Source organism: Pleurodeles waltl, chromosome 4_1, assembly GCF_031143425.1.
Source record: "Pleurodeles waltl isolate 20211129_DDA chromosome 4_1, aPleWal1.hap1.20221129, whole genome shotgun sequence".
Lineage (NCBI taxonomy): Eukaryota > Metazoa > Chordata > Amphibia > Caudata > Salamandridae > Pleurodeles > Pleurodeles waltl.
In genome coordinates, this window is record NC_090442.1 from 498,686,973 (window position 1) to 498,708,406 (window position 21,434).

The 21,434-nt window shown below is 42.6% G+C and overlaps 1 protein-coding gene across 1 annotated transcript in view; it reads right to left on the minus strand.

The window, feature by feature from the left end:
* Positions 1-21,434, minus strand: part of ZDHHC17 (zinc finger DHHC-type palmitoyltransferase 17) — a 217,794-nt gene that overhangs the window by 157,998 nt on the left and 38,362 nt on the right. The window contains exons 4-5 of the mRNA XM_069228795.1: positions 17,359-17,436; positions 5,324-5,468 (exon numbers count right to left, since the gene is read on the minus strand). Of these exons, the coding sequence (XP_069084896.1) occupies positions 5,324-5,468; positions 17,359-17,436 (223 nt within the window). The remainder of the gene's footprint in view (positions 1-5,323; positions 5,469-17,358; positions 17,437-21,434) is intronic.

Sequence of the window (21,434 nt, forward strand, 5' to 3'; positions counted from 1 at the left end):
AAAGGCGGGCCATTGTCAGTTTTTATTTCAGAGATTAGGCCATGGGTGGCCAGGATTTTCTCAATTTGTGGTATCACGACGTCACCCGTTAATGCCGAGAGGACTTCTACTTCAGGATATTTAGGATATCTAGTATAGTCATCGATCATTACCATAGTGTGTCTGCTGTCTGGGAGGCTCCCAAAATTGGGGCTGGCTGATACCCACGGCTGCTGTGGTCCTGGTTCCGTTTCTATTGGGAGTGGTCTGTTTGGTTCCCCGGAAGCTTGGCACCACTCATAGGATCATACAAGTTACTCAACTTTCTCGACCATCAGGGGGGAACCATACTTTCGTCTGTAATCTACTCTTCGTCTTCACCATCCCTTGGTGTCCGTTGTGGGTTAACTGAACCACACAGTCGGTGTGGGAAGATGGAATGACCAACCGGTGGCCTCTAAGCAGTCACCCATCGGCATCAACGAACAGCTCGTCTCTGATGTGGAACAGGCTCTTCATTACTCGCATGGAGTCGGGTGTAAGTGCCGGTAGCTGTTTCTTCACGGCATGCCACTGGTTTAATCGGATGGCCTGCAGGGCTTTCTGGAGGCACTCCTCTTATGTCGTGGCATGAATTATAGCCTCTGTTTAAACAGGTAGCAGCCCGGACCTGTCAGAGACGTATCTCACATATTCTTGTACTTCTTGAGCCTCATGTATCTCTTTCACAGTGGCAGCTCGCAGGTGGCGAGACGAGTAGTCAGCCGGGTTGTCAGAGCCAGGCCGGTATTCTAGGCGACACTGGTAATCTTGTAGCTGGAGTAGCCATTTTTCTAGCAGTGGGGACGCTTTAAAGCGGTACCATTGAACAGGGGCAATGAGGGGTTTGTGGTCAGCTGTTACTATGAAGGGTTGGCCGTATACGTAGAGGTGGAAATGCTTGCAACCCCAGTGTACTGCAACTGCCTTCTTTTTCAATTTGCAAATACCTCTGTTCGGTTTCAGTCAATGACCTGCTTGCAATTGCTACTAGGGACCACTCATGGTTGTCTTGCCTCTGGAGCAGTACAGCTCCTAAACCCTTTAGACCAGCGTCAACAGAAATCTTAGTTTCTCTTTGGGGTCAAAATAGTGTAGGATGGGGTCACTGGAAAGGGCATCTTTGGTGGCTTCAAAAGCCGCCTGTTGATTCAGTCCCCAGACCCAGGGCACTGACGTTTTCGTCAAACTCCTGAGGGGTTGAGTCAGTGTCGAGCGGTCTTTAATGAAACGGCCACAATAGTTTACCATCCCCAGGAAGCTGCGGACAGTGGTTACAGTTGTGGGGGGAGGTGACTTTTTAATGTCTTGCACTTTTTCTGGATCCGGTGCTACGCCATCCGCCGAGAACACATACCTGAAGAACTAGATCTTCATGAGAAATTCACACTCGCGGCGTTGGAGGGTTAAACCAGATTCCTTGATCCATTGTATGTTTTTGAGCCTGGCATGATGCTCTGGGATGGTTGTAGAGTACACTAGTATGTCGTTGCTGGCATTGATATTTCCGGGAAGGTCTGTTAGGAGCTTGTGGATCACGTTTTGAAAAACTTTAGCAGCACTAGATATGCCAAAAATCAGTTGCTTGTAGCATCTCAGTCCTACATGCATTGAGAATGTAGCGCTATAACGTGACTCTTCTGCAAGAACCAGTTGGTGATATCCTGAGCGCAGGTCAAGTTTGGAGAACCAACAGGCTCCGCTCAGTATGCCAATCAAGTCGTGAATCGTGGGGCTCAAGTGTCTTTCGCACTTGATGGAGACGTTGGGAAGTCACATGTCCATGCAGATACACACTTTCCCTGGTTGCTTGGGCTTCCGCACGACTACTATTGGAGATAGCCACGGCGTGGGCCCAGTGACGCATTCAATGATGCCGGCTGCTTCAAGTTTGTCTAACTCGTTCTCCACTTGTGGCCGGAGTTGGAACGCAATGCGCCGGTGCCGAAGTGCTACTGGTTGTATGGTCTCATCTATGTGGAGCCATATTTCTTTGTGTCGCAAACAGCCTATACCACTGAATACTTCTTGGAACTGATGGAGGATGTCTGCTACCGATTTCTGGTGCACTCCAAACGCATATGTGACGACCCCTAGCGCTTCAGCCATCTGGCACCCTAACAGCATCCCATGTCCTCCTTCTGCCAGATACACTGGAGCGTCGACTGACTGCGGCCCGTAGGTGATGGATGTCTCGAAACTGCCTCTAAGGGCCAGCGGTGTCCTCTGGCCATATGCGTATACTTTCACAATTGCTGCCTTTAAATCATGGGCAGGAACCATCTGACAGTACACATCCAATGCCAATATATTTATGAATGCTCTTGTGTCAACACCAGCAAGGGTCGAGTGCTTGCCTACTGTTATATGGAATCATGGTGGTCTTTTTGAAGATTGAACAGCGGCCCCTACTGTGAACAGGGAATGAATGACGTGTTCACAACATCGTCGTCGTCCATGTCACTGCTTCTTTCAGATATGCTTGTGGTGGCGTTGATGGTGGCGTTTTCTGTTCGTGGTTTGCTCGATCTGCACACTTTCCCAAATTGATTGAGCTTTCCGCAGCCCACGCACTTTTTGCCCTGCCCTGGGCAGTCGGTTTGTCGGTGTGATGGTCCTCCACGCTACCCACATTGTCTTGGCGGTGGGCAAGTGTTTCTAAGTCTTGCTTTGTTGGGGGACTGCATCACTGCGTTGACTGGTTCTTCCATCAATGGTCTTTGGCGCTCAGCCTCCATATGGGATGCTCTAGCCTTTGACAATTCCTTGGTACGCCCCACTGTGAGGATATCAGACAGAGATCCTCCAGACTCTTCAAGGATTCTTTCTCACAGTTTCGCCAACGCACACCCTTGGATTACTTGGCCTCTAATTTCTTTGATCTTGCCCACGAACCCACAAGTGCTGGTTAGGTCTTTAAGCCTCATATGGAATGAATCAATCAACTCTTCAGATTGTTGTCTGGCCTGCTGGATTACGAACCGTTCATAGTCTGTGTTAGCCATGGGTTCAAAGTGCATGTTGAAAGGCTGCTGTCAGGGTCAGGTGTGTATTGGGGGTGGCCTCTAAATATTTTTGAGATTTTGTAGATATCTTTTTCCCATAGGTGCAGAATCATGGCTCTCTTTTGTGTGGCCTCAAAAAAGAGTAGTACTTTCTCAATCCAGTCTCTCCATCTTGGTGCCTGTGCGGACGGGGCCCCTTCAACGACAAACGGTTCGACTGGCGGGATGGTGGACATGTTGGACCAGTGTGAGCTGTGCTTCGTGCAGGCTAATGCACTGCGTGTGGGGTGTATATAGCTTTACCCATGTAGGAAGTACACTTGCTATATTGGAGAGGGACTGCTGGCCGTTGTGTCTTGACTTTCAAGCCTGTGTAGTGCAGTGTATGACTTGTGTGCTGTTCACAAACTATCCCGATTCAGAGTTCATAGCCATTCATTTAGTATCTCAGTTATACATTTTTTTTTTTCACCTGCTGGAACAGTGTGGAATCTGCCAATGCAGTACTAGTACGAGACATCTGCACAGTCGTGGGGCAGCGTCCGTAGGAGGACCGGCTCCATCACAGCAACAGGCAGGGCGACGGAGGCGGGGGCCCTTGCAGAGAGCCACTCGGGGTAAATGGGCCGGCTTTGAGAAATCGGGAAGCTGGCTGCTACCACAGGAGCTGCAGACCCAGGGAGAGAGCTGGAGCGAGGTGACGGTGCGCAAGCACGCACGTGGCACGAGCACCACTGGAGTTATGCGGCCGCTCCGGTGTGATGATGGCAGGTGAGCGTTTCCTGGCTTCTCATTGCCAATGTGGTGTTTAGACACCATGTTGCGGAGCATGGCCACCTGTGCAGTATTAATGAATACTAGAGAGTGTATCGAGGTGCACACGGGCCAGCCTGCAGGTTGCTCTCTTGCTGCTAGCCCATGAATGCCCCGCCTGCTGGCCCTTGTTTATTTTATTACTTCGCACCATGTGACTAATGGGCTACGCACATTATACATACTTCGGAGGGGAGGTGGGCTGACCTCCTCAGCTAATTACTGTTAAATCAATGGTTATGCCCGCGTCTAGTTACATCACTGGGGTGACACTACAGAGTCTTAATAGGGAGTGGTCCTTTCCGCCACTAAGTGGTGCATGCCCCCTCTCAAAGTGGAAATGTGAGATATGTCTATTTTTGTAAAATCCTCAGCAGAATAAAAGCAAAGAATTATAGTTTCTTAATCTTTCTGGTTACATATACAACACAACTAACATATGTGGAATAACAGTTATGACAGTTGATGGTGCAATTAAAAGTACAAAAACAGGGGATTGGTTGAACTAAATACTGAAATTCCGCGATCACAATTCAGGGTCTAATGTTTGAACATACGTGCATCGCATTAGGCATTAATCTTACGTAGCACAAAAGCGTACGAGGGGTCTGCTTTGACATCACGCCTCTCAGCAAAAAGAAAAGGGCTCCGTGCTGTTCCTATAGTTCAATATCAGGGGAATTTACAATATGTACCGGGGGTAGAGTGAGAGGGCTCAGTCAAATGCAGCGCTGAATGTCTGTAGAGTTCAGAATTCATGTTTTCTGTTAGACAGATGACCCAATATCAACAGCACACCACCTTTCTACTTCTCAAACTTTTTTTCATAAAGTGAACTAAATTAAGAATAACAGTTCGCAATACTGATGCAAGTGAAAAAAATATGACTGGAAAAGAAGTGTTTGTGACAAGGAGAAACATCACCAGTTGTTGTGGCATCTGGAAAAAACAGTTTTTGCGTAGCTTTTGTTTTCAGAAGATATTCCATCAAGCTAATGGCTTCTGAACGGACCCTTTTGTTATGGGTTTTTGTTTATTAACCAGATTTTTCTTGTGCCACAATATACTGTGAAAAATCGATAGTCTACATTCACAAACCTTGTTAGTGGCTTTGCCTGCTGAGGATAATGAAAACAGGTGCTCAGTCTTACTCATTCCACCCCATAATTGTCGGGACAATTCGAAATGCTAACCAGGTACAAATTCCACCCATGAAACACCCACATCCTTTTAACTAGGTTATTGCTTTTAGAGCCCGTTTTAAATGTATACTCAATCTTGAATAGCCGATAATCAGACTATCAAATCAAGAAAACATTCCTAGCACAGACTAACATTGCATTAGGCATGGCACATACAAAACAGATGAACAATGTGCACTCAAGAATACGGCACACAGTGAAAAGAAATGCGTGGATAACAATGAATGTTTCCCCAGCAGAGCGTACGCAGCTGGTTTTAAATGGTTCCACTTAGATTGTCCTTACCTGTCCCTTTGCTATAAGGTAGGCAACAATGGAGGTGTGCCCAAACTGAGCTGCGAGGTGAATACAGCTGCACCCCTCGCCATCGATCAGAGACGGGTCTGCACCACACTTCATCAGCTGTACAACCATGGATAAGTGGCCTTGTCTAGAAGAAAATAAATACAAGTAACTGTCTACAGATCATAAGCGCAAGGAGACTGGACAGTGCTCGAGCAACGAGCTTGGACACCTGGTGAAAGCCGCACATGACGTGTAGAGTAGCAGGCACGGGTACAGGGCCTACTATTACAGCAGCATTTGATGGGCACTAAATGAGTGTAGTATGCAGTGGGTGGGCATCACCTAAGACAAGACGGGGGTGATTCAAATAATGCTAAGGGGTACGGGTCACAATGCAGTAGAGCAAGGGAGTCGAAGCATGCGAGCAGACAGGGCAAAACAGAACACACAGGTGGGCAGAACTGCGCAGGGGAGTAGGCTGGAGCAAGTAAGATCTTCACATGTGAACATCACAGCAAGGTCATCTAAATCAACATTCAGCTCCATCAAAGATGACAAGTAGTGGTCACACAGGCTTGGCTCCCACACCAATTCATGACAACCAACCTCATAGTGGCTTACTAATGTCCACAGTGAGCCCCACACCATGGGAGCTCATGTGCTACTTAGTCATATTGTGTTCAGTGAGTGAAAAGATGGATGGTAAGAGAAAAGACAAGAGGTAAATAACTACTCAGCCTTATGCTCCTCTTGCTTCTTTTCCAATTTCCTGCACTACCACAAAACTAAAACGTAAAACTGGAAGGCAGCAGGGGGTCAAGCAAACAGATTTTCGAATGATGAATTTCACTATGAAGTATCAGTCGGTCAAAGATTCTTTATTCGGCAAAATGCCATAAAAGCACAAAACATTTTATACAAATCAGAGATTAAAATACATTTGAAAATATACAAGGCATCATTTACCAAACAAATCAGCAGCATAGCCCACATCCAGATCTAATCACACTACCAACACATTAGAATCATGTCAGTGCCTGAAAGCAATATCCAATCTCATGAGATTTAAAAAAATAATACATTGATACCCTTCAATTTTGTGTGGATTATAACAACCTTAAAGTGCGTAACATTCACCTAAATTATGTAAACAGTATAAATTGTTTTAAATCACAAAAATATACAGAATAAAGTGACAAGTGCACACTTATATCTAAAATCACGAATTCATTTTAAAAATCGTATCCATTTCCAAATTAGTACTATTGTACAACTGTATCAACCAATTCATCTTGTTTCCTGATAGCAATGGCAGATCTAATAAAATTTAATACAGGATAACAGATTTGAATTTGACAATTTTTGAACATGGATCATAGTATCTGTATAATGCATGAACTTTAATTTATGTGAAAGAGGCAATATAAAAGTATGTCTAGGGGAAGTATAAAGTGTACAAAATAGAAAAAAAAGTGATATGTGCTCATCTTAGCTCCGGCATCGCAGGGGCAAGGTGGAAGCTCTATTTGCCAAATGCATTGTTTAGGGAAGGCCACTCTATAGTGAATAAAATTGTATCTAAATGATGTTAAGAAGGAACATATTAATGGACTCAAGAACTAAGTTAAATAGGGTTCCATAGTAACCACGGTTGATATCTGGACATAAGGTTAAAAAGTTTTCAAATTCTGGGCACTATGAAATCTAAATCTCAGGGTGTATACAAAATGCCGCTGTTCACCAACTCCTTAGCATTTATTGGCAAGGACTCTGGATTTGTAAACATATTCTCGAGCACCAAGTTTTGAAAAGATGTTTGCAAATATGAAAGCCAAGGGATTTTATTTTATTTGGCCAAATTTATACAGACTTGAATCAGGCCAGCTGCAGGGTTTCTCCAGCATCTAAGCCACAACAAGAGTGGGGCAACAGCAATCAGATCTTCTATATATCGTAAACCCAATTCCTCATGGCAGATGACATTTGCTACGTTCTTTGGTACAATCAATACTCTGTGGGCAAATTTATTCTCAACACGTTGAAGTAAACCTGCTTTGGCGTAACCCCATATGCCCATCCCGTATGTAGCTGCTGCTATACACTTGGATTTGTAGAGTGTAATGAACTGAGATATTGGTCTGTGTCCCAATTTGCGGGCGAAGCAAAACATCCCTTCTCTATTTCTCACCAGTTGCTGGGTCTTAAATTTAAGATGGGAGTTCCTTAACATAGAGGAACTCACGTACATGCCTAAATAACAAAAGGCTTTGACCTTATTAATGATATTACCTCCCATGGTGAATTGTTTGGACTTTGTATTTCGAGGGCTACATGTCCTTACATACGTCTTTGAAAAATGTAATTTCAAATCAAGGTCTTGCATGAAAGTTAAAAAAAGATCCAGCAGGCCTTGAAGACCGTTAGCTGTGCGCGCAATTAATACAGCATTGTCAGCGTATAATAAAACTGGAAGCTGTCTCTGTCCCATCTTGGGGAAATCTTTCCCATATTTTATTTTTAAAAAATCATAGAGCCCATTAATATATATCAGAAAACAAAAAGGGGCTAAAATACAACCTTGCCTTACTCCTCGTCTTGATGGACTAAGGGGGGTAATCCTCTCACCATGCAATCCAAACTGAACTGAGACCATTAAATCTGTATGTAAATGCTTTATCAACTCCAACATATTCAGATCAATCCCTAAAGTTTCCATATTTTGCCAAAGTTTCTCCCTATTTACCAAATCGAAAGCATTTGAAAGATCAATAAATGTCATATGAATGGATTCTTTTTTAGCAATTACATATTTGCTGAGAACAAGATGCAAACTTAGTGCTTGTTCTACTGTGCCTACGCTCGGTCTAAAGCCAAATTGAATCGGGGAGAGAATCTTGGCTTCCGTCACCCAATCTTCCAGCTGTGATAAGATCACATTCCCTAATATTTTAGCCGTTGAATCTATAACGGAGATTGGCCTATAGCAAGTAGGATCTTGTCTACTGCCCCTTTTAACTATAGGGATAATAGAGATCAATGTCCACGAAAAAGGAATGTTACTCTTTACTACACTTCTTAGAACATTTGTAATTAGCGGACCTCAGAAATTTGGCACAGATTTAAAGATATCTACCAGGACCCCCATCTGGTCCAGGTGCCTTTCCTGGCCTAGAACAGTTTATTGCTGAAATAACCTCATGAAGGTCAATGGAAATATCTAGAATGTTCAAATTAGATTCTGCAGATTTTTGCTTGATACTTTCATCCCCCACAGTTGGTAAATCAATTCCAGAATGAAATACCCTTGTAAAATGATTCATCCAAATAGTTTCTGGAATCAAACAATTGTCATCTCTAGTGTCATTATCAGAGAAATACGGGTGATTTACCACCTTCCAGAATTTTTACATATCCCTCAATTCAGTAGCTGCCAGAAGATCTTCCCACACTTCAGTTCTAATTTCCAAGGTCCTCTCTTCTAGCGTTGCCTTATATTGACCCCTTGCCATTTTAACTAGATCGCGGGAAAAAGGAATAGTTCTGAGAGCTTTTTTTTAGGTTTTTATGAGCAGCTGTACATGCATGGTTGAACCATCGGTGAGCTACTGGACCGGAAGGGATCCTATCAGTTATCAGTGCAGCGGAAATGGCATTACTAAGATGTTCATATTCTTGGACTATAAGATCATGGATTGACTGATGTGACAGACAAGTATTAATGGAGTCTAGCTGTGACTTTATAATTTTGTGGTTAAAGGCATTTGGATCTACCTTTTCCCATTTCATGTGTACACCAGAATTTTTATTGAATACAGATTTTCTTCTCACTGCCCCATTTTTTGGGGCCAATTTGATGTTATAAGCTAAATCAATGCATAGGGGATTATGATCACCGGCGCAATAGGGTATTATCTTGAAGTCAAGAATTAAATGAAAATTTAAAGACCTAATAAGAATAAAATCAATAATAATCCCTTTAGAATTCCCTGTAAATGTGGGATTTTTGGGGTATTTACAGACGCTTTTCCCCTTGCATATACAAGATCAAACTTATAGATAAGAAAATTTAAAGCTTCACCTCCATTGGTATGAGTAAAGTGGGCTAACATCTCCCTACCCTCAGTAGGAACGCTGCACAAGTGTGGAGCTTCCTGATGGCACAGGGGTGTATTAAAATCTACCCAAAGCAGAACTAGCACTTTATCCTGTAGCCGAGTAGAAGAATCAATAAAATCTATTAGGTCCTCAAGGTTTCTCTTCAAGAGACTATGTGGAATATTATTATAGAAGTTTATTATCAAAATGCCCTTACTCCCTTCAATTGATAATAAAACAGTCATACAGGTGAGGACCAAATTATAGATGCCTCCATTTTTGGTAAATGTGGTGATACAAGAACTAGAAGGCCCCTCCCCCCTCTTGCCCTTCCCGCTATGGAGGTTACTGCTGGTTGATGTAGGGATAAATAACCATCCAATAAGAAAGTTCCTTTGACCAAGTCTCTTGAAAGCATATATCATCATAGGTAGATATAAATTTCAACCAATCTGTTTTTTTTTTTTTTTTTTTTTTTTAAGACCGATGCCCACAATGTTCCAACTAATTAATGTTAAGCGTTTATGTCCTAGTTCTTGTATCGGTTCTTCCATTGTGATGACATGGCCCAAAGCACTGGGGTGAGTACCGGTTTTAGCCACCCCTTCCTCAAATGGAAATGAATCGTGGTCATCCCCTACCTTTAGCCCCTCCGGATCATCCCTAGAGTGCTTATCATTCTCATCCAAAGAATTAAGAATCTGAAAACGGTTGGTGGTAGGAACATTTGTCCGGACTTGTGACATAACCAGCCCTGTATTGTATTTACAATGAAAAACTGAAGAAAATAATATAGCCGGGTCATGATGAATTTCACTATGAAGTATCATTTAAGAAATGTAGAAAGAAATACAGCAAGCTGTGAATTCCCTTGAATATTATTTGTTGATTCGTTTCATCATAAAAGCCATGTGCGAACCCCAAGAATCCACACTATGGTCTTAACAAAACTCAGAACTCTTGATGTTCACATTAAGAAAATCCTATTTTCACGTATACATTTGAGGCTTAGAAAAAGTTAGGGACACTTTACGACTGTATAATATAGTGGCTTGAGAATAATGGTATTTTGAAAGAGAAATGTGTTAGAACTATAAACTGTCTTTAAAAAGATTCATAAGCTTTGGCATCCAATATACGCTGCAGCCCATGTGAATGCCAGAACAAGGGAAATTGCAAATCTTTTGATGCCACTGGTTGTAAGTAGTTCAAAATGAAGATCCTGACTGTATGGCCAAATAATGTTAAAATGACTCCCAAGAATAGCTAACCCGCAGTTCCTCCCGCTTTGTATAGGTGGTGCACAATGTTAAGCTCCTGGATAGTTTCATTCTTTTTTTTAACAGGCACTCTTGTAAACTCTGAAGACAACAGAACCTACAGGTAAATTCTTAAGTTGTGTTGTGGGCTTTGATATTTTACTACTCTAAAGTGATATGCTGTTTAAACTATGAGTATTTTCTAGCTCCGCACTCATGGGTTTTGCCAATTTCTCCTGTAAAGAGGCAGTTCAGAACACACAGACAAATATATTTTTCAGCACCAACCAGAATAGTGTTACTTGTAATGTAGAATGTTAATGTGTGATTCGAAGACAAGAGTAGGGGAATAGCCATCTTGAACAAAAGCAAAGCCAAGGCTTTTATAAGGAGAGTAAGTGGAGTTTTCAATGGCAACCTGCATATTTTTGTCAGTGGTTAATATGGTTATAGGCTAAGCTTTTAAAACAAAGTTATTATGTTAAAAAGTGAGAAAAGTATAAATAATTAATATGCCGTTTTCCTGACTAGTTTGAGATAGAAGAAAAAAAAAAAAAAAAAAATCAGTTATTGCCTAAAACAGTTTCTGTAGGATCAGTAAAATCGGAAACCACTGAGGAGTGAAAACACTGCAAAGTAGGTTAGCAGGATCCAGTTCATTATTAAAGTATTTCTTCAAACACAATCACATAGCAAACTGAGTAGATAACAGCCATGAAGGTGAAGCACGCGGGGAGTGGCCAAGATTGCACCCGGGTTGGACACTTAGTGCAGGAGCTCCACTTCTAGTTAGGCCCAGCGTTTTTAATCCTGTGTCCATAATGCATCTGACACCCAGAGGACTGCCCTGAGTGCCGGTGAGCCTGCCCTGGGTCATTGGTAAGATGGCCCCAGGCATTGCAGAGTTTCCTGTGGAGTATGCAGCTACTTACATGGAGACCTTAGCCCCTCGACTGCTAGAGGTTCATCATGAAGCACACAACCGGGGTACTCTTCTGGGGACTCATCGCAAGGCCCTCTTTGTGGTGCTTGCCATACTGAGCAGAGATGCTCGAGAGGAGGAGTCTTATCACCCGCTGTCAATGTTGAACATGGACTACAAAATACTATGCAAGATCCTCGGCACCAGACTGACCCCAATGCTTGGCTTCTTGGTCCACCCAGACCAGTGTGGGTTTGTGCCGCAATGAGCAGCATATGTGCCATATTATGGATGCAATTTCCAGGGGGGGGGGGGGGGGGATCGTCCGGTGGCGGTCCATCAGGATTCTGAAAAAGCGTTTGATGCGCTGGCTTGGTCCTACTTGTTACAGGTGTTGGAAGGAGTCGGAATGGGCCCTCGCTTCCTACGATGGGTCAAGATACTGTACACCGCCCGCAAGCGAGGATCCGCACTGGCTGCCAGATCTTGTGCTCTGTCCCCAGTGCTCTTCGTGCTAGCAATGGAACCACTGGCTGTTCAGTTGCGCACTAGGGGCCCAGCATGGGGCATTAGGGTGGGCATTGACTGGCACACCATGTCGCTGTATGCAGATGACGTCTTGGTGTATTTAAGGAACCATGCACTTACCCTTCCCGCCCTCTACTACCTGCTCAATCATTTTGGAGACATGGCAGGCCTCAGGGCAAAATGTGGCAAGTCCTGTAATTTTCCACTGTGCTGGGTCGAACCTGAATGTCGTGTGTCGCCGGTGGTGGAGAGGCTCCCCTGGAACTTCAAAACCTTTTGTCACTTAGGGATGAACATACATCAGACAGACAAAGACATGCTTGACAGAAATTATGGCAGGACCCGGACTTCGCTCAGTCAATCCTTGCAATTTTGGACACAGCTGCCCCTCTCACCCATGGATGGGGAGTCAATAGTGAAAATACTTGTTCTTCCAATGCTCTTATACTTTTTCGCTGCCTTGCCAGTGATTCCACCAACATCTCGTTTTTTGACGCTCTGTAAAGTTTAGAGTCCGAGCTAATCTAGGGATCTGCCCCGAAACCAATTTCGCTCCCAATTCTTCAGACCCCCATGCTCGAAGGGGGGCAAGTTGTGCATATGCCAGGTGATATCCTCTTACATCTGAGAAATGGGCTGTCATGCAGAAACCAACCATGGATCACAGCATCTTTTGGAGTACTCTGTGGAACACTGTCATACTTGGTCTAGAAGAAACTGGAACCAAGTGGGATGGTTTGGGTCCTACCTTTTTACTACAATTTAGAGGATACAGATCCAGTGTCTAAAGCCTAGCAAATTAATTGGGGTTGTTCCCTTTCAAATACCTGCAGTGTAGACTTGCACACTCAAGATTTGTGCAAAGTGATGGCTCTAACTGCAGGTAGTGATGATACTGGCTTCAAATAAGAGGTCCAGCAAAAAATAGGCACAATAAAGTCTAATAACATTGCACTTGGCTGCCATTAGCCTTTCTGACTTAGCAATCAGGGCAAAACAAAAAAGAGTAGTCTCGGTCTAGAAACTTCCTCAGCCTTAACAGAATGTGCCCACTCACCCTACCATGAACCAAATAGGAGTGTTGTGGAAGGATTGGTCAGTGATCATCCACTAAAAGGTCCTAAGAGGATTTCTAAGAGTACCTGGTCTCCATCTTCCCACACTTCAATGCTTGGAGCTCCTCCCTTCAACCCAACGAATGCAAACATTACACTTCCACTGTTTGACAAAGCTATCTAAAACAGATTCTGCTTACGATCTTGCTACCATCCACCTTACATACATACACTCAACGCATACAGGGATGTGAATGCAAGGGTCTGGGTGTCACATCTAAGCAAATGTTGCGGGAGACTCCTCAAATTTACACAATTCAATTATCTTCACCAAACCTATCTTAAAGCTCACCGCCTCCACAAAAAGTCCCCAAGGGTATCTCCGGCTTTCCCACGCTGTGGACGCCACATTTATGCACATGGTGTGGAAGTGTCCTCCGTTGTTGCGTATCTGGACTCCGGTGATGGAACAGGTGTTGAAGGTAATTGATATGCAGTTACCACTAGACCCACTCCTCTGTCTTTTGGGGTCACGAAGTGCACTGAGCGCGATAAACACTATCTAAAACTAGTGCCCTTGTATTCGTCCTCTTTAAATGCTTAATTACTATAGCTTGGAAGGCACACACCCACCCACGCTAAGATGTTGGCTCCAGGGGTCTCCTCTGGTGGAGGCAGACGCTATAACACATGATTGCCGGCTGCGAGGAGATGATGGTGCTGCCACGCTCTGGGACATTTAAGTACTCAAATTGTTTGACAGACTACACAAGCCACTCAGCTAGGTGACAGATTCTTCTGTAATCCAATTTTACGGTTTTACAGAGGCCTTGGAGACCACCAACTTCAAATGGCATTCAGACACACTGGGTCGTATTGAGGCCCGGGCCGATTCTGGGTGGGACCTGCGTGAGGATTCTCATTGAAGCTGCCTAGAGCGGCATTAGCCGAAGGGGTTTTGTTAATTGTTCCTTGTTAGTTTGTTCTATTCTATTACGGGCATGATGACTGCTCCTCAACAGAACTGGATGCAGTAAGGTAACTTAGGATATTCTCCTAACTCTCTCACATGCAACACACCCTTGTCTTTCATTGTATGATTTGCTGACAGAGCAATGTCTTTGTATGCAAATAATATTATGTTGATTCTTTACTCCTTGACCATAACTTTTGCCGCTTTCGGTCTAATAAGTGATATTTCATGTATGAGTGTCAATAAACAAATAAAAAAAAAATGCAGGTGAAGCATACTTAAAAGGAGCCTCAGAACCACAATGTTTAAGGTTTTAATCGCTGGGCACATTTATAACATTTTAAATTGCTTCTAGGAGATTAAGTTGATGGGGGTACATTTATACCAGAATACTGTGGGAAGAGGCTTCAACTGATATATCACTTGCCTGTTGCAATCCGACAGTACTGAATATAGACTGAAAGTCAAGGACATTTCTATTCCATTAGCTTAAAAGGAGCCAATCTGAAGAAGCTAACTGAAAAGAGAAAACTGAGTATGTACAGCAGAGTTGCTACCAATGGTTATAGTTACTTTCCCCTTATTTCTGCCCCTTTGAAATTTCTGGAAAATTATCTCTATACAATAAGGGAAAGGTGACAACATAGTTAGGACTAAGTAAGAGGTTATTCATTAGGAAGGGCACAAACAATGCCCAGCCCAATTAACGGGCTTCCAATCTTGAATCCAGAGGATAGAGTTTATGGAGCAAAGGTGTTGTTGGGCCGGAAAGCTACCTTAAACCATTAATTGGCACACATTTTGGGAAATTCGCAAAAGCTGAATGCATGCATGTGGACATATATCTCAAGTAACAAAAAAACAAAAAATAAAATAAAAAAAGAAGAGTTTTGTCCTGGGTAATCTGGCTCCCAACACAAACTTAAGCAACGTGCAAGAGCTCTTCCAGATAGGCATTTGAAATCAGATTTACTTGAAAAGCATGGTGAACAAGTGAGAATAAGAATTCGCTCTACAACACTCTAGAATTAACTGAACAGTAGCTACTAACCGGAATCTCTTAATTTCAAAATAAGAACCATTATATTTTTTAATCCGTTTAAAGGGACAAATGTACAAAGTTTTGTGCTGCTTAAATCTTTTTTGGTGAACCGTCCCTAGCAACACAGAAAGACCAAGAACCTATCCTGTTAAGAGTAAGCAATTAAACAATAAAAAGAGAAAGTGGATTGGTAAACACATCTGGCTTCCTTATTGGAGCCAAACTGTCAAAAATTGAAGATTTCTGTCCAAAACTTTGATAACTCATTTTGGAGGCTAACTGGAGTTTTATACTTTAAATGCATGGGAACAATAGCTAAAGAGAAGATCCAGTCTCTACGACTTAATCCCTTAGCTGCTGAGGCTTTCTGCCCAATGCTGAGCTCAATTTTTTGATGCATGGAATAGGCTGCGCTTAACCCTTCGTAACTTTTTTTCCCCACAAAACGTATCCATGGCGAATCTGTGCCTTTTTCTCCTGACATTTTGATAATTATTTAAGTACCAAGTGGGTTTGTGGACTACCCTTGAGGAAAGCAAAAAAAAAAATTAGCCAAAATATAGCAAGAGGTGTTTTTTGTGCAAAGAAAGTGCTGTGCAAGCATTTTAAAAATCTTACCAGCAAAATGTCTGCTGTTCCAAGATCGACATCTAGACTACCTTCAGTAACAAGCAAAGTTGTGAAAAAAAGAAAACTTTAAAAAAAAAAAAAAAAAAAACTGTTTCTGCAGTTTTTTAACTAGAAATCTATTTTCCAGTTTTTGGTGTTTTTTACTCGCGTGCAGTTTGTGGTGGAAACAAATATGAAACCAATGTGTGAACTCAGAACTATACGTTTCTGTGAACTATACTGAATTCCAAATTCAGCCAAGGGTTACTTGTGTAGATTGCTCGTGGTTTTCCCAAAGCAACTATCTGTTGAAATAAAAACCACAAAGAAAGTAGGACAAATGATCAACTGGTGACAATGTTTTCACCTGCAAAAAATGTTTAACCGATGGTCGATTTTGCAAAGGTGGTGCACGATTAAGTTCCTTAGACCTTTCTGCTTCAATGAAATATAGAATTTGTTGGCTGTCCAAACACACAACACCCAGAGCCAACAACTGAGCTGCATGCAGCTTATGATTATGTTTAATTGAATATTGACTATGACCCAATTTATATGGTAAAATCTAATGACGGGAAAAAAGGGGATGAAGGAAACCTATTCCTTTTTTAAATGTCTACAGGATATTAAGGTTAATGGTCCAGGGGAATATTTATACACCTCTGAATTTGGTTATGCATACTATCGTGATTCAGAGGCAATTTTTCAAAATGTCTTTTTGCAGTTAGGGAGAACGGGCCAGTGCCTGGAAAGGGCATACCCCGACCCCCTAAACAGTAATTATTGTAGGTTGTGGAGTAGATCACAGCTTGGGTATCCACTAGGTAGATGTAGACATTTACTTCTTTCCAGCACTGCCTCTCCCATACTGATTGGTACTTGGGTGTCAAAGTTAAAGGGTTTGTGTTTGTAAGATTTATGCTATGCCGAAATAATAATAAAAAGGCATATTCTTTTAGTGCTCTAAATAGCACATCTCCTAAAGAGTAGCTCTATTTAAGACGGGTGTGGATAAGCCTTGCTGGGGATTCAACTTCATGATCCATTGATAACATAAGATATCATTATGGAGAGTTTAACTCCCCGAGTCATTCTGCCTCCTTTCAATAAACGTAGGAAAACAAAAATAAAATTGATGAGTGGAATGCTTGAATTAATCCCAGCCACTGCGAAGTACTCCGGATGCATGCAAGTGCATCTTTTTGCACATAATGCAACACCAGTCAGAGTCCTTTACTGCAGAGAGCCTTATGAAGACTTGTCAGAACAGGTTTAATTGTATTTCCGTTTAGAAACATATAGAGCATTAGTTCTGCTTGAAGACAGATGAGGAGGGTTCCAAAGTAAGGTGACTTGGGCTACCTGCCTCTTCCACACCTTTGTAACTCTCCCACACCACCATAAAGGTGAAGCAGGCACTTTAAGTGTGTCTCTTACTAAATTCCCCTCTTGTTGTTCCGTTTAGGACTGCCTCAGTTAATAAGAGTTAATCACATTGCATTTTAAAATAATTAGAAAACATCAAAGATGTAAAACATGCTTTTGATTTCACCTTGTAGCCCAATGGAGTGGTGTGGAATTTAGGTCTCCTCCAAGCTGATCCACAATAGAACCTTTTGATATGTAGTACCTAAAATAAAAAAAAGCACACTATATTTCTACATTTCAAAACAGCCAATAATTAGTAGGCAAAGGACATCATAATACTTTACCACAAAGGCTTCAATGACGAGTTAGATGTACAGGGTTTGGGGGAAATCATGGACATTTACCATTCACATGTAGTAAATCACCCTAGTACAGTTAAAGAGTTAAACGCAACTGAATGTGAATTACCATGTGGGATGGATTTTGCAGTCATAAAAATCACATGGAATTCCCAAATGAATGGGGTTTGATGTATACATTTAATATGAATTCTGAGCAGGTGGTAAATGTATGGGGGTATCTCTGGGTGGAAAGTGGAAGAATAGGATAGGAATGGGGTATACAACTTCAGACAGGGAGTCCGAGAAAAAACAAAACTGGGACCAAGGCTTAGACTCTGCTGTAGGTAAAACTTCATGCAAATTTTCCAACTAGAATCACTGGCAGGAACAATAAGACAAAAGGGGGATAGGGAGAGAATCAGGCCTGGTTTTCCCCACACCCAGAAAATTTGGGTTTGGGAAAACCTACCAACTCTGAATCAGGGTGAGAGAAATTCCACGCGTAATTAGGCTCCCCCTGACCCTGAATCAGGGCCCTTTTGAGCTACGATTAGCTTTCTTTTACAACTATTTACCATACAAATCTTCCATAAAGAACACATATGCAAAATTAATAAATCCATATAATTAGGATAGTATTACACTAGACAGATTTTCACAGATTTTTATCTCCACATATATACAAACCTAATTTCTGCTATAAATTACTATTTTTAAAACGTATTAATGAAAATATACAATATACCAAACATGTATAATAATTACCAAAACAGTTTACCGTCTGAGTACAATTCTTAGACAAGCTTTGTTTCAAAATTCATCAGAAACATTTCTTAAAAAATAATCACAAATAAAATCCAGAAGGCCCTCAGACCTTTTGGAAGCAGCTTCTCAGCCAATATGTAGCAGATCTTAATAAAAAGGACTATTTATCGTTATATGGTCTGCTTCCTCAATAACTTGCCTGTCTGTGCCCTAGAGAATCTCATAAAGAGCAGAGAATCCCATAAAGAGCTGATAATCCACCCAAAGGTCCTTGGTGAGATCAACATAAAAGCTCAATGCACTTTTGGAGTCAAACAGTGGAATCTGTCTTCCTCTTTGAGGGGAGCGAGGCGGAGCAAAGAATGTTAGAAGAGTAATGGACTGTCAGACATGAAAGGGATTCACAACCCTCGACAAGAACCCTGCTCTGGTCCGTACACCAGTTTGTTCGAAAAGAAGTAGGTGTAGGGTGATCAGAATAAAACAGCCTAATGCTCACACGTGTCAAGATGAATTTATTGCAATTAAAAAGACTGCTTTGATAGTCAGGAGACGCAAAGGACAGTTGTGCATTGACTCAAATGGAGTGCACATTAAGAATGTGAGCACCAAAATAAGATCCCATTAAGGCATCACAAAGGGTTTAGGTGGAAACAAATGCATTAAACCTTTAAGAAAGAAAACTTAGAAAAGAATGGTTGGTCCGATCAATGCAGAAAGGCTAAAAGAACAGAGAAACAATCCTTAACAGCGCCCACTGAAAGTCCTTGCTGGGCTAAATCGAACACAAAAACAAACAAATTCTACAGCTTTCCAAGTAATGGGCCCATACTGTGGGAACCACACACAGCCACAAACCTATTCCATCACCCATCCTCCCAAAGCAGCAGCCTGAAGGAAGGACAAGTTCATGACCAGAAGTTCTGGGTGCCACATTCTACTGGCCCAGTCTAACTTGTGTCCATTTGTCTGTATCTTCTTTAGAACACTGGACACCAGAGGCAGGAAGGCATACAAGAGTCCAGAACTCCACAGAGTCTAAGCAGAATGGCTTGTTGGAAACTCCAAAACATACAACAAAAAGTGATGCGTGGAATGCTTGAATTAATCTCAGCCACTGGTAATTAATCAGGGCTGCATCCCAGTCCATCATTATTTTGAACACCATGTCACCTCATTTTGGACCCAGCCGTATGGAAATAAGTATTGACCCTGATCCAATGCGAACAGTCCAGCTGAACTGCCAGGCACTCAATGAAGCGGAATACAGGAAATTCAGGACCAGCATCGCCTTAGTTAGGCCTCATCAGCTTGGTATAGCTTGATTCCAGTGACACAGTGTGCACAGGACCCACATCTGTGCATACTTGTCCCACTTACAATAACACTTCAAAGTATACAAAAAAAGTGATGGGTGGAATTATTGAATGACTCGCAGCCACTAGTAGTTACTACTCCCAGTCTGTTGTTACTTTGCACACCATGTTACCTCAGCCCATATACGGGTCCTGTGCACAACACGTCACTGGAACCAAACTATATCTGGCAGATGAGCCATAATCAGCGAAAACAGGTCTTAGGTTGTTTGTGCTCTTGTTTAGGAAGGACCTGGCCTGGCCATTTGGGCTGGACTGTTCCCATTGCAGCAGGGTCAAGACTGATTTGCATATGGCTGAATCCAAACTGTGGTGGCGTGGTGTGCAAAATAATGTACTGAGATGCAGCCAGAACAATTCCCAATGGCTGAGATTCATCCAAGCACTTCATCCATCACTTTTTGTATACTTCAGTTTGTTGGGAACTCAATTTTCGTGTTCACTGCAGTGGTGATGAAAGCAAGTCAGGGTTCACGTCATTGCAGGAAGAAATCCTGGGCTACCTAAGGTGTAACTGCCATTCGTGATCTGATGGGAGTCACCGGTAAAGTTACTTCATCCTTGTGTTGCAAGATCCTACTAGGTGGTTCATAACCAGGGAAATGCCCTGATATCTCAGCCAGTTCGGAGAGACAGAGTCTTGTGGTACAGGACCCTACCCACACTGTTTCCTGCAATATCACATACAGTTGTGTTGTTCCTTTGATGGTCAGAAGGAAGGCTTTCAACACTAAGTAAATGGCCTGCAACTCCAACAAGTTGAAATGGAACTGTATATCCGTCAGAGACTAGTGTCCACTGAATTTCATCCTTCCAAGCTGAACTCCGCAACCCAGCAGTGATTCATGTGTCAACACTGACAGTCTGGGTGGGGTAGGAAGAGGTGTCTGCTGCCAGTACAATTCCAGCCAAACAGCCATCAGTGCATGTCTCTTGCAGTCTCCTTAAAACCTGAATGCAATCTGACATGTTCTCTTTGTTGCTGAGCCCTGTAAGACTTAAGATCCCACTGCAGTCCCCCCTGCACTATCTAGCACTGTCGACAAGCAGGCTGCAGGAGGCCAAGAAGTTACAGAGCCACTGTAGGATAGATCCAGGGGAGAGATTGAAACATCTGAATCTTAGCCTGAATGTCCTGGACTCGTTGATCCGGAGGCTAGTGTAAAAACAAAATGCACAGCCGTGGGATTTACCACATTGTAAATAGAAATTGCTTTCACAACTACTCTCAAATGCAAGTCTGAACAACTATGGTCCTTTGCACAAGTCTCCTTCATACCCTTAAAAAACAGCTAGACAGACAACTGTACATATATCTGAATTCAAAGGAAAATGCTGGCAGTTCAGGATGAAGCTCCTTTGTCCAGCCTAATAACTATCAACCGAGTACTGTCTGCATAAGACAGGATACGACAACCAAAGGTTCTTATTAAGGCAGATAACGGCCAGCCGTACATACTAAATAATACTTGAAACATTGATATCTACAAAGAATCACACACGGTACCATTCATTTATTCAACCTAAAAATAGGAAGGATCAATGAATACAATCTTCCTGTCAAGAATAAGAAGGGCCAATCTGGTGCCTCACTGCTCCTTGATCAGCCCATAGTTCACCATATCAAAATCAGGGTGGGGGTAAATCCTATAGGATCACATCCATACCAGTATTGTCGATGATCAGCCCGACTTTAACCAGGGCTGGGCCAGAGTCATTTGAGAGCCACAATCTTGACAACACCCAGTCTGTCATGGGCCCAGGATTTTCATTGTACG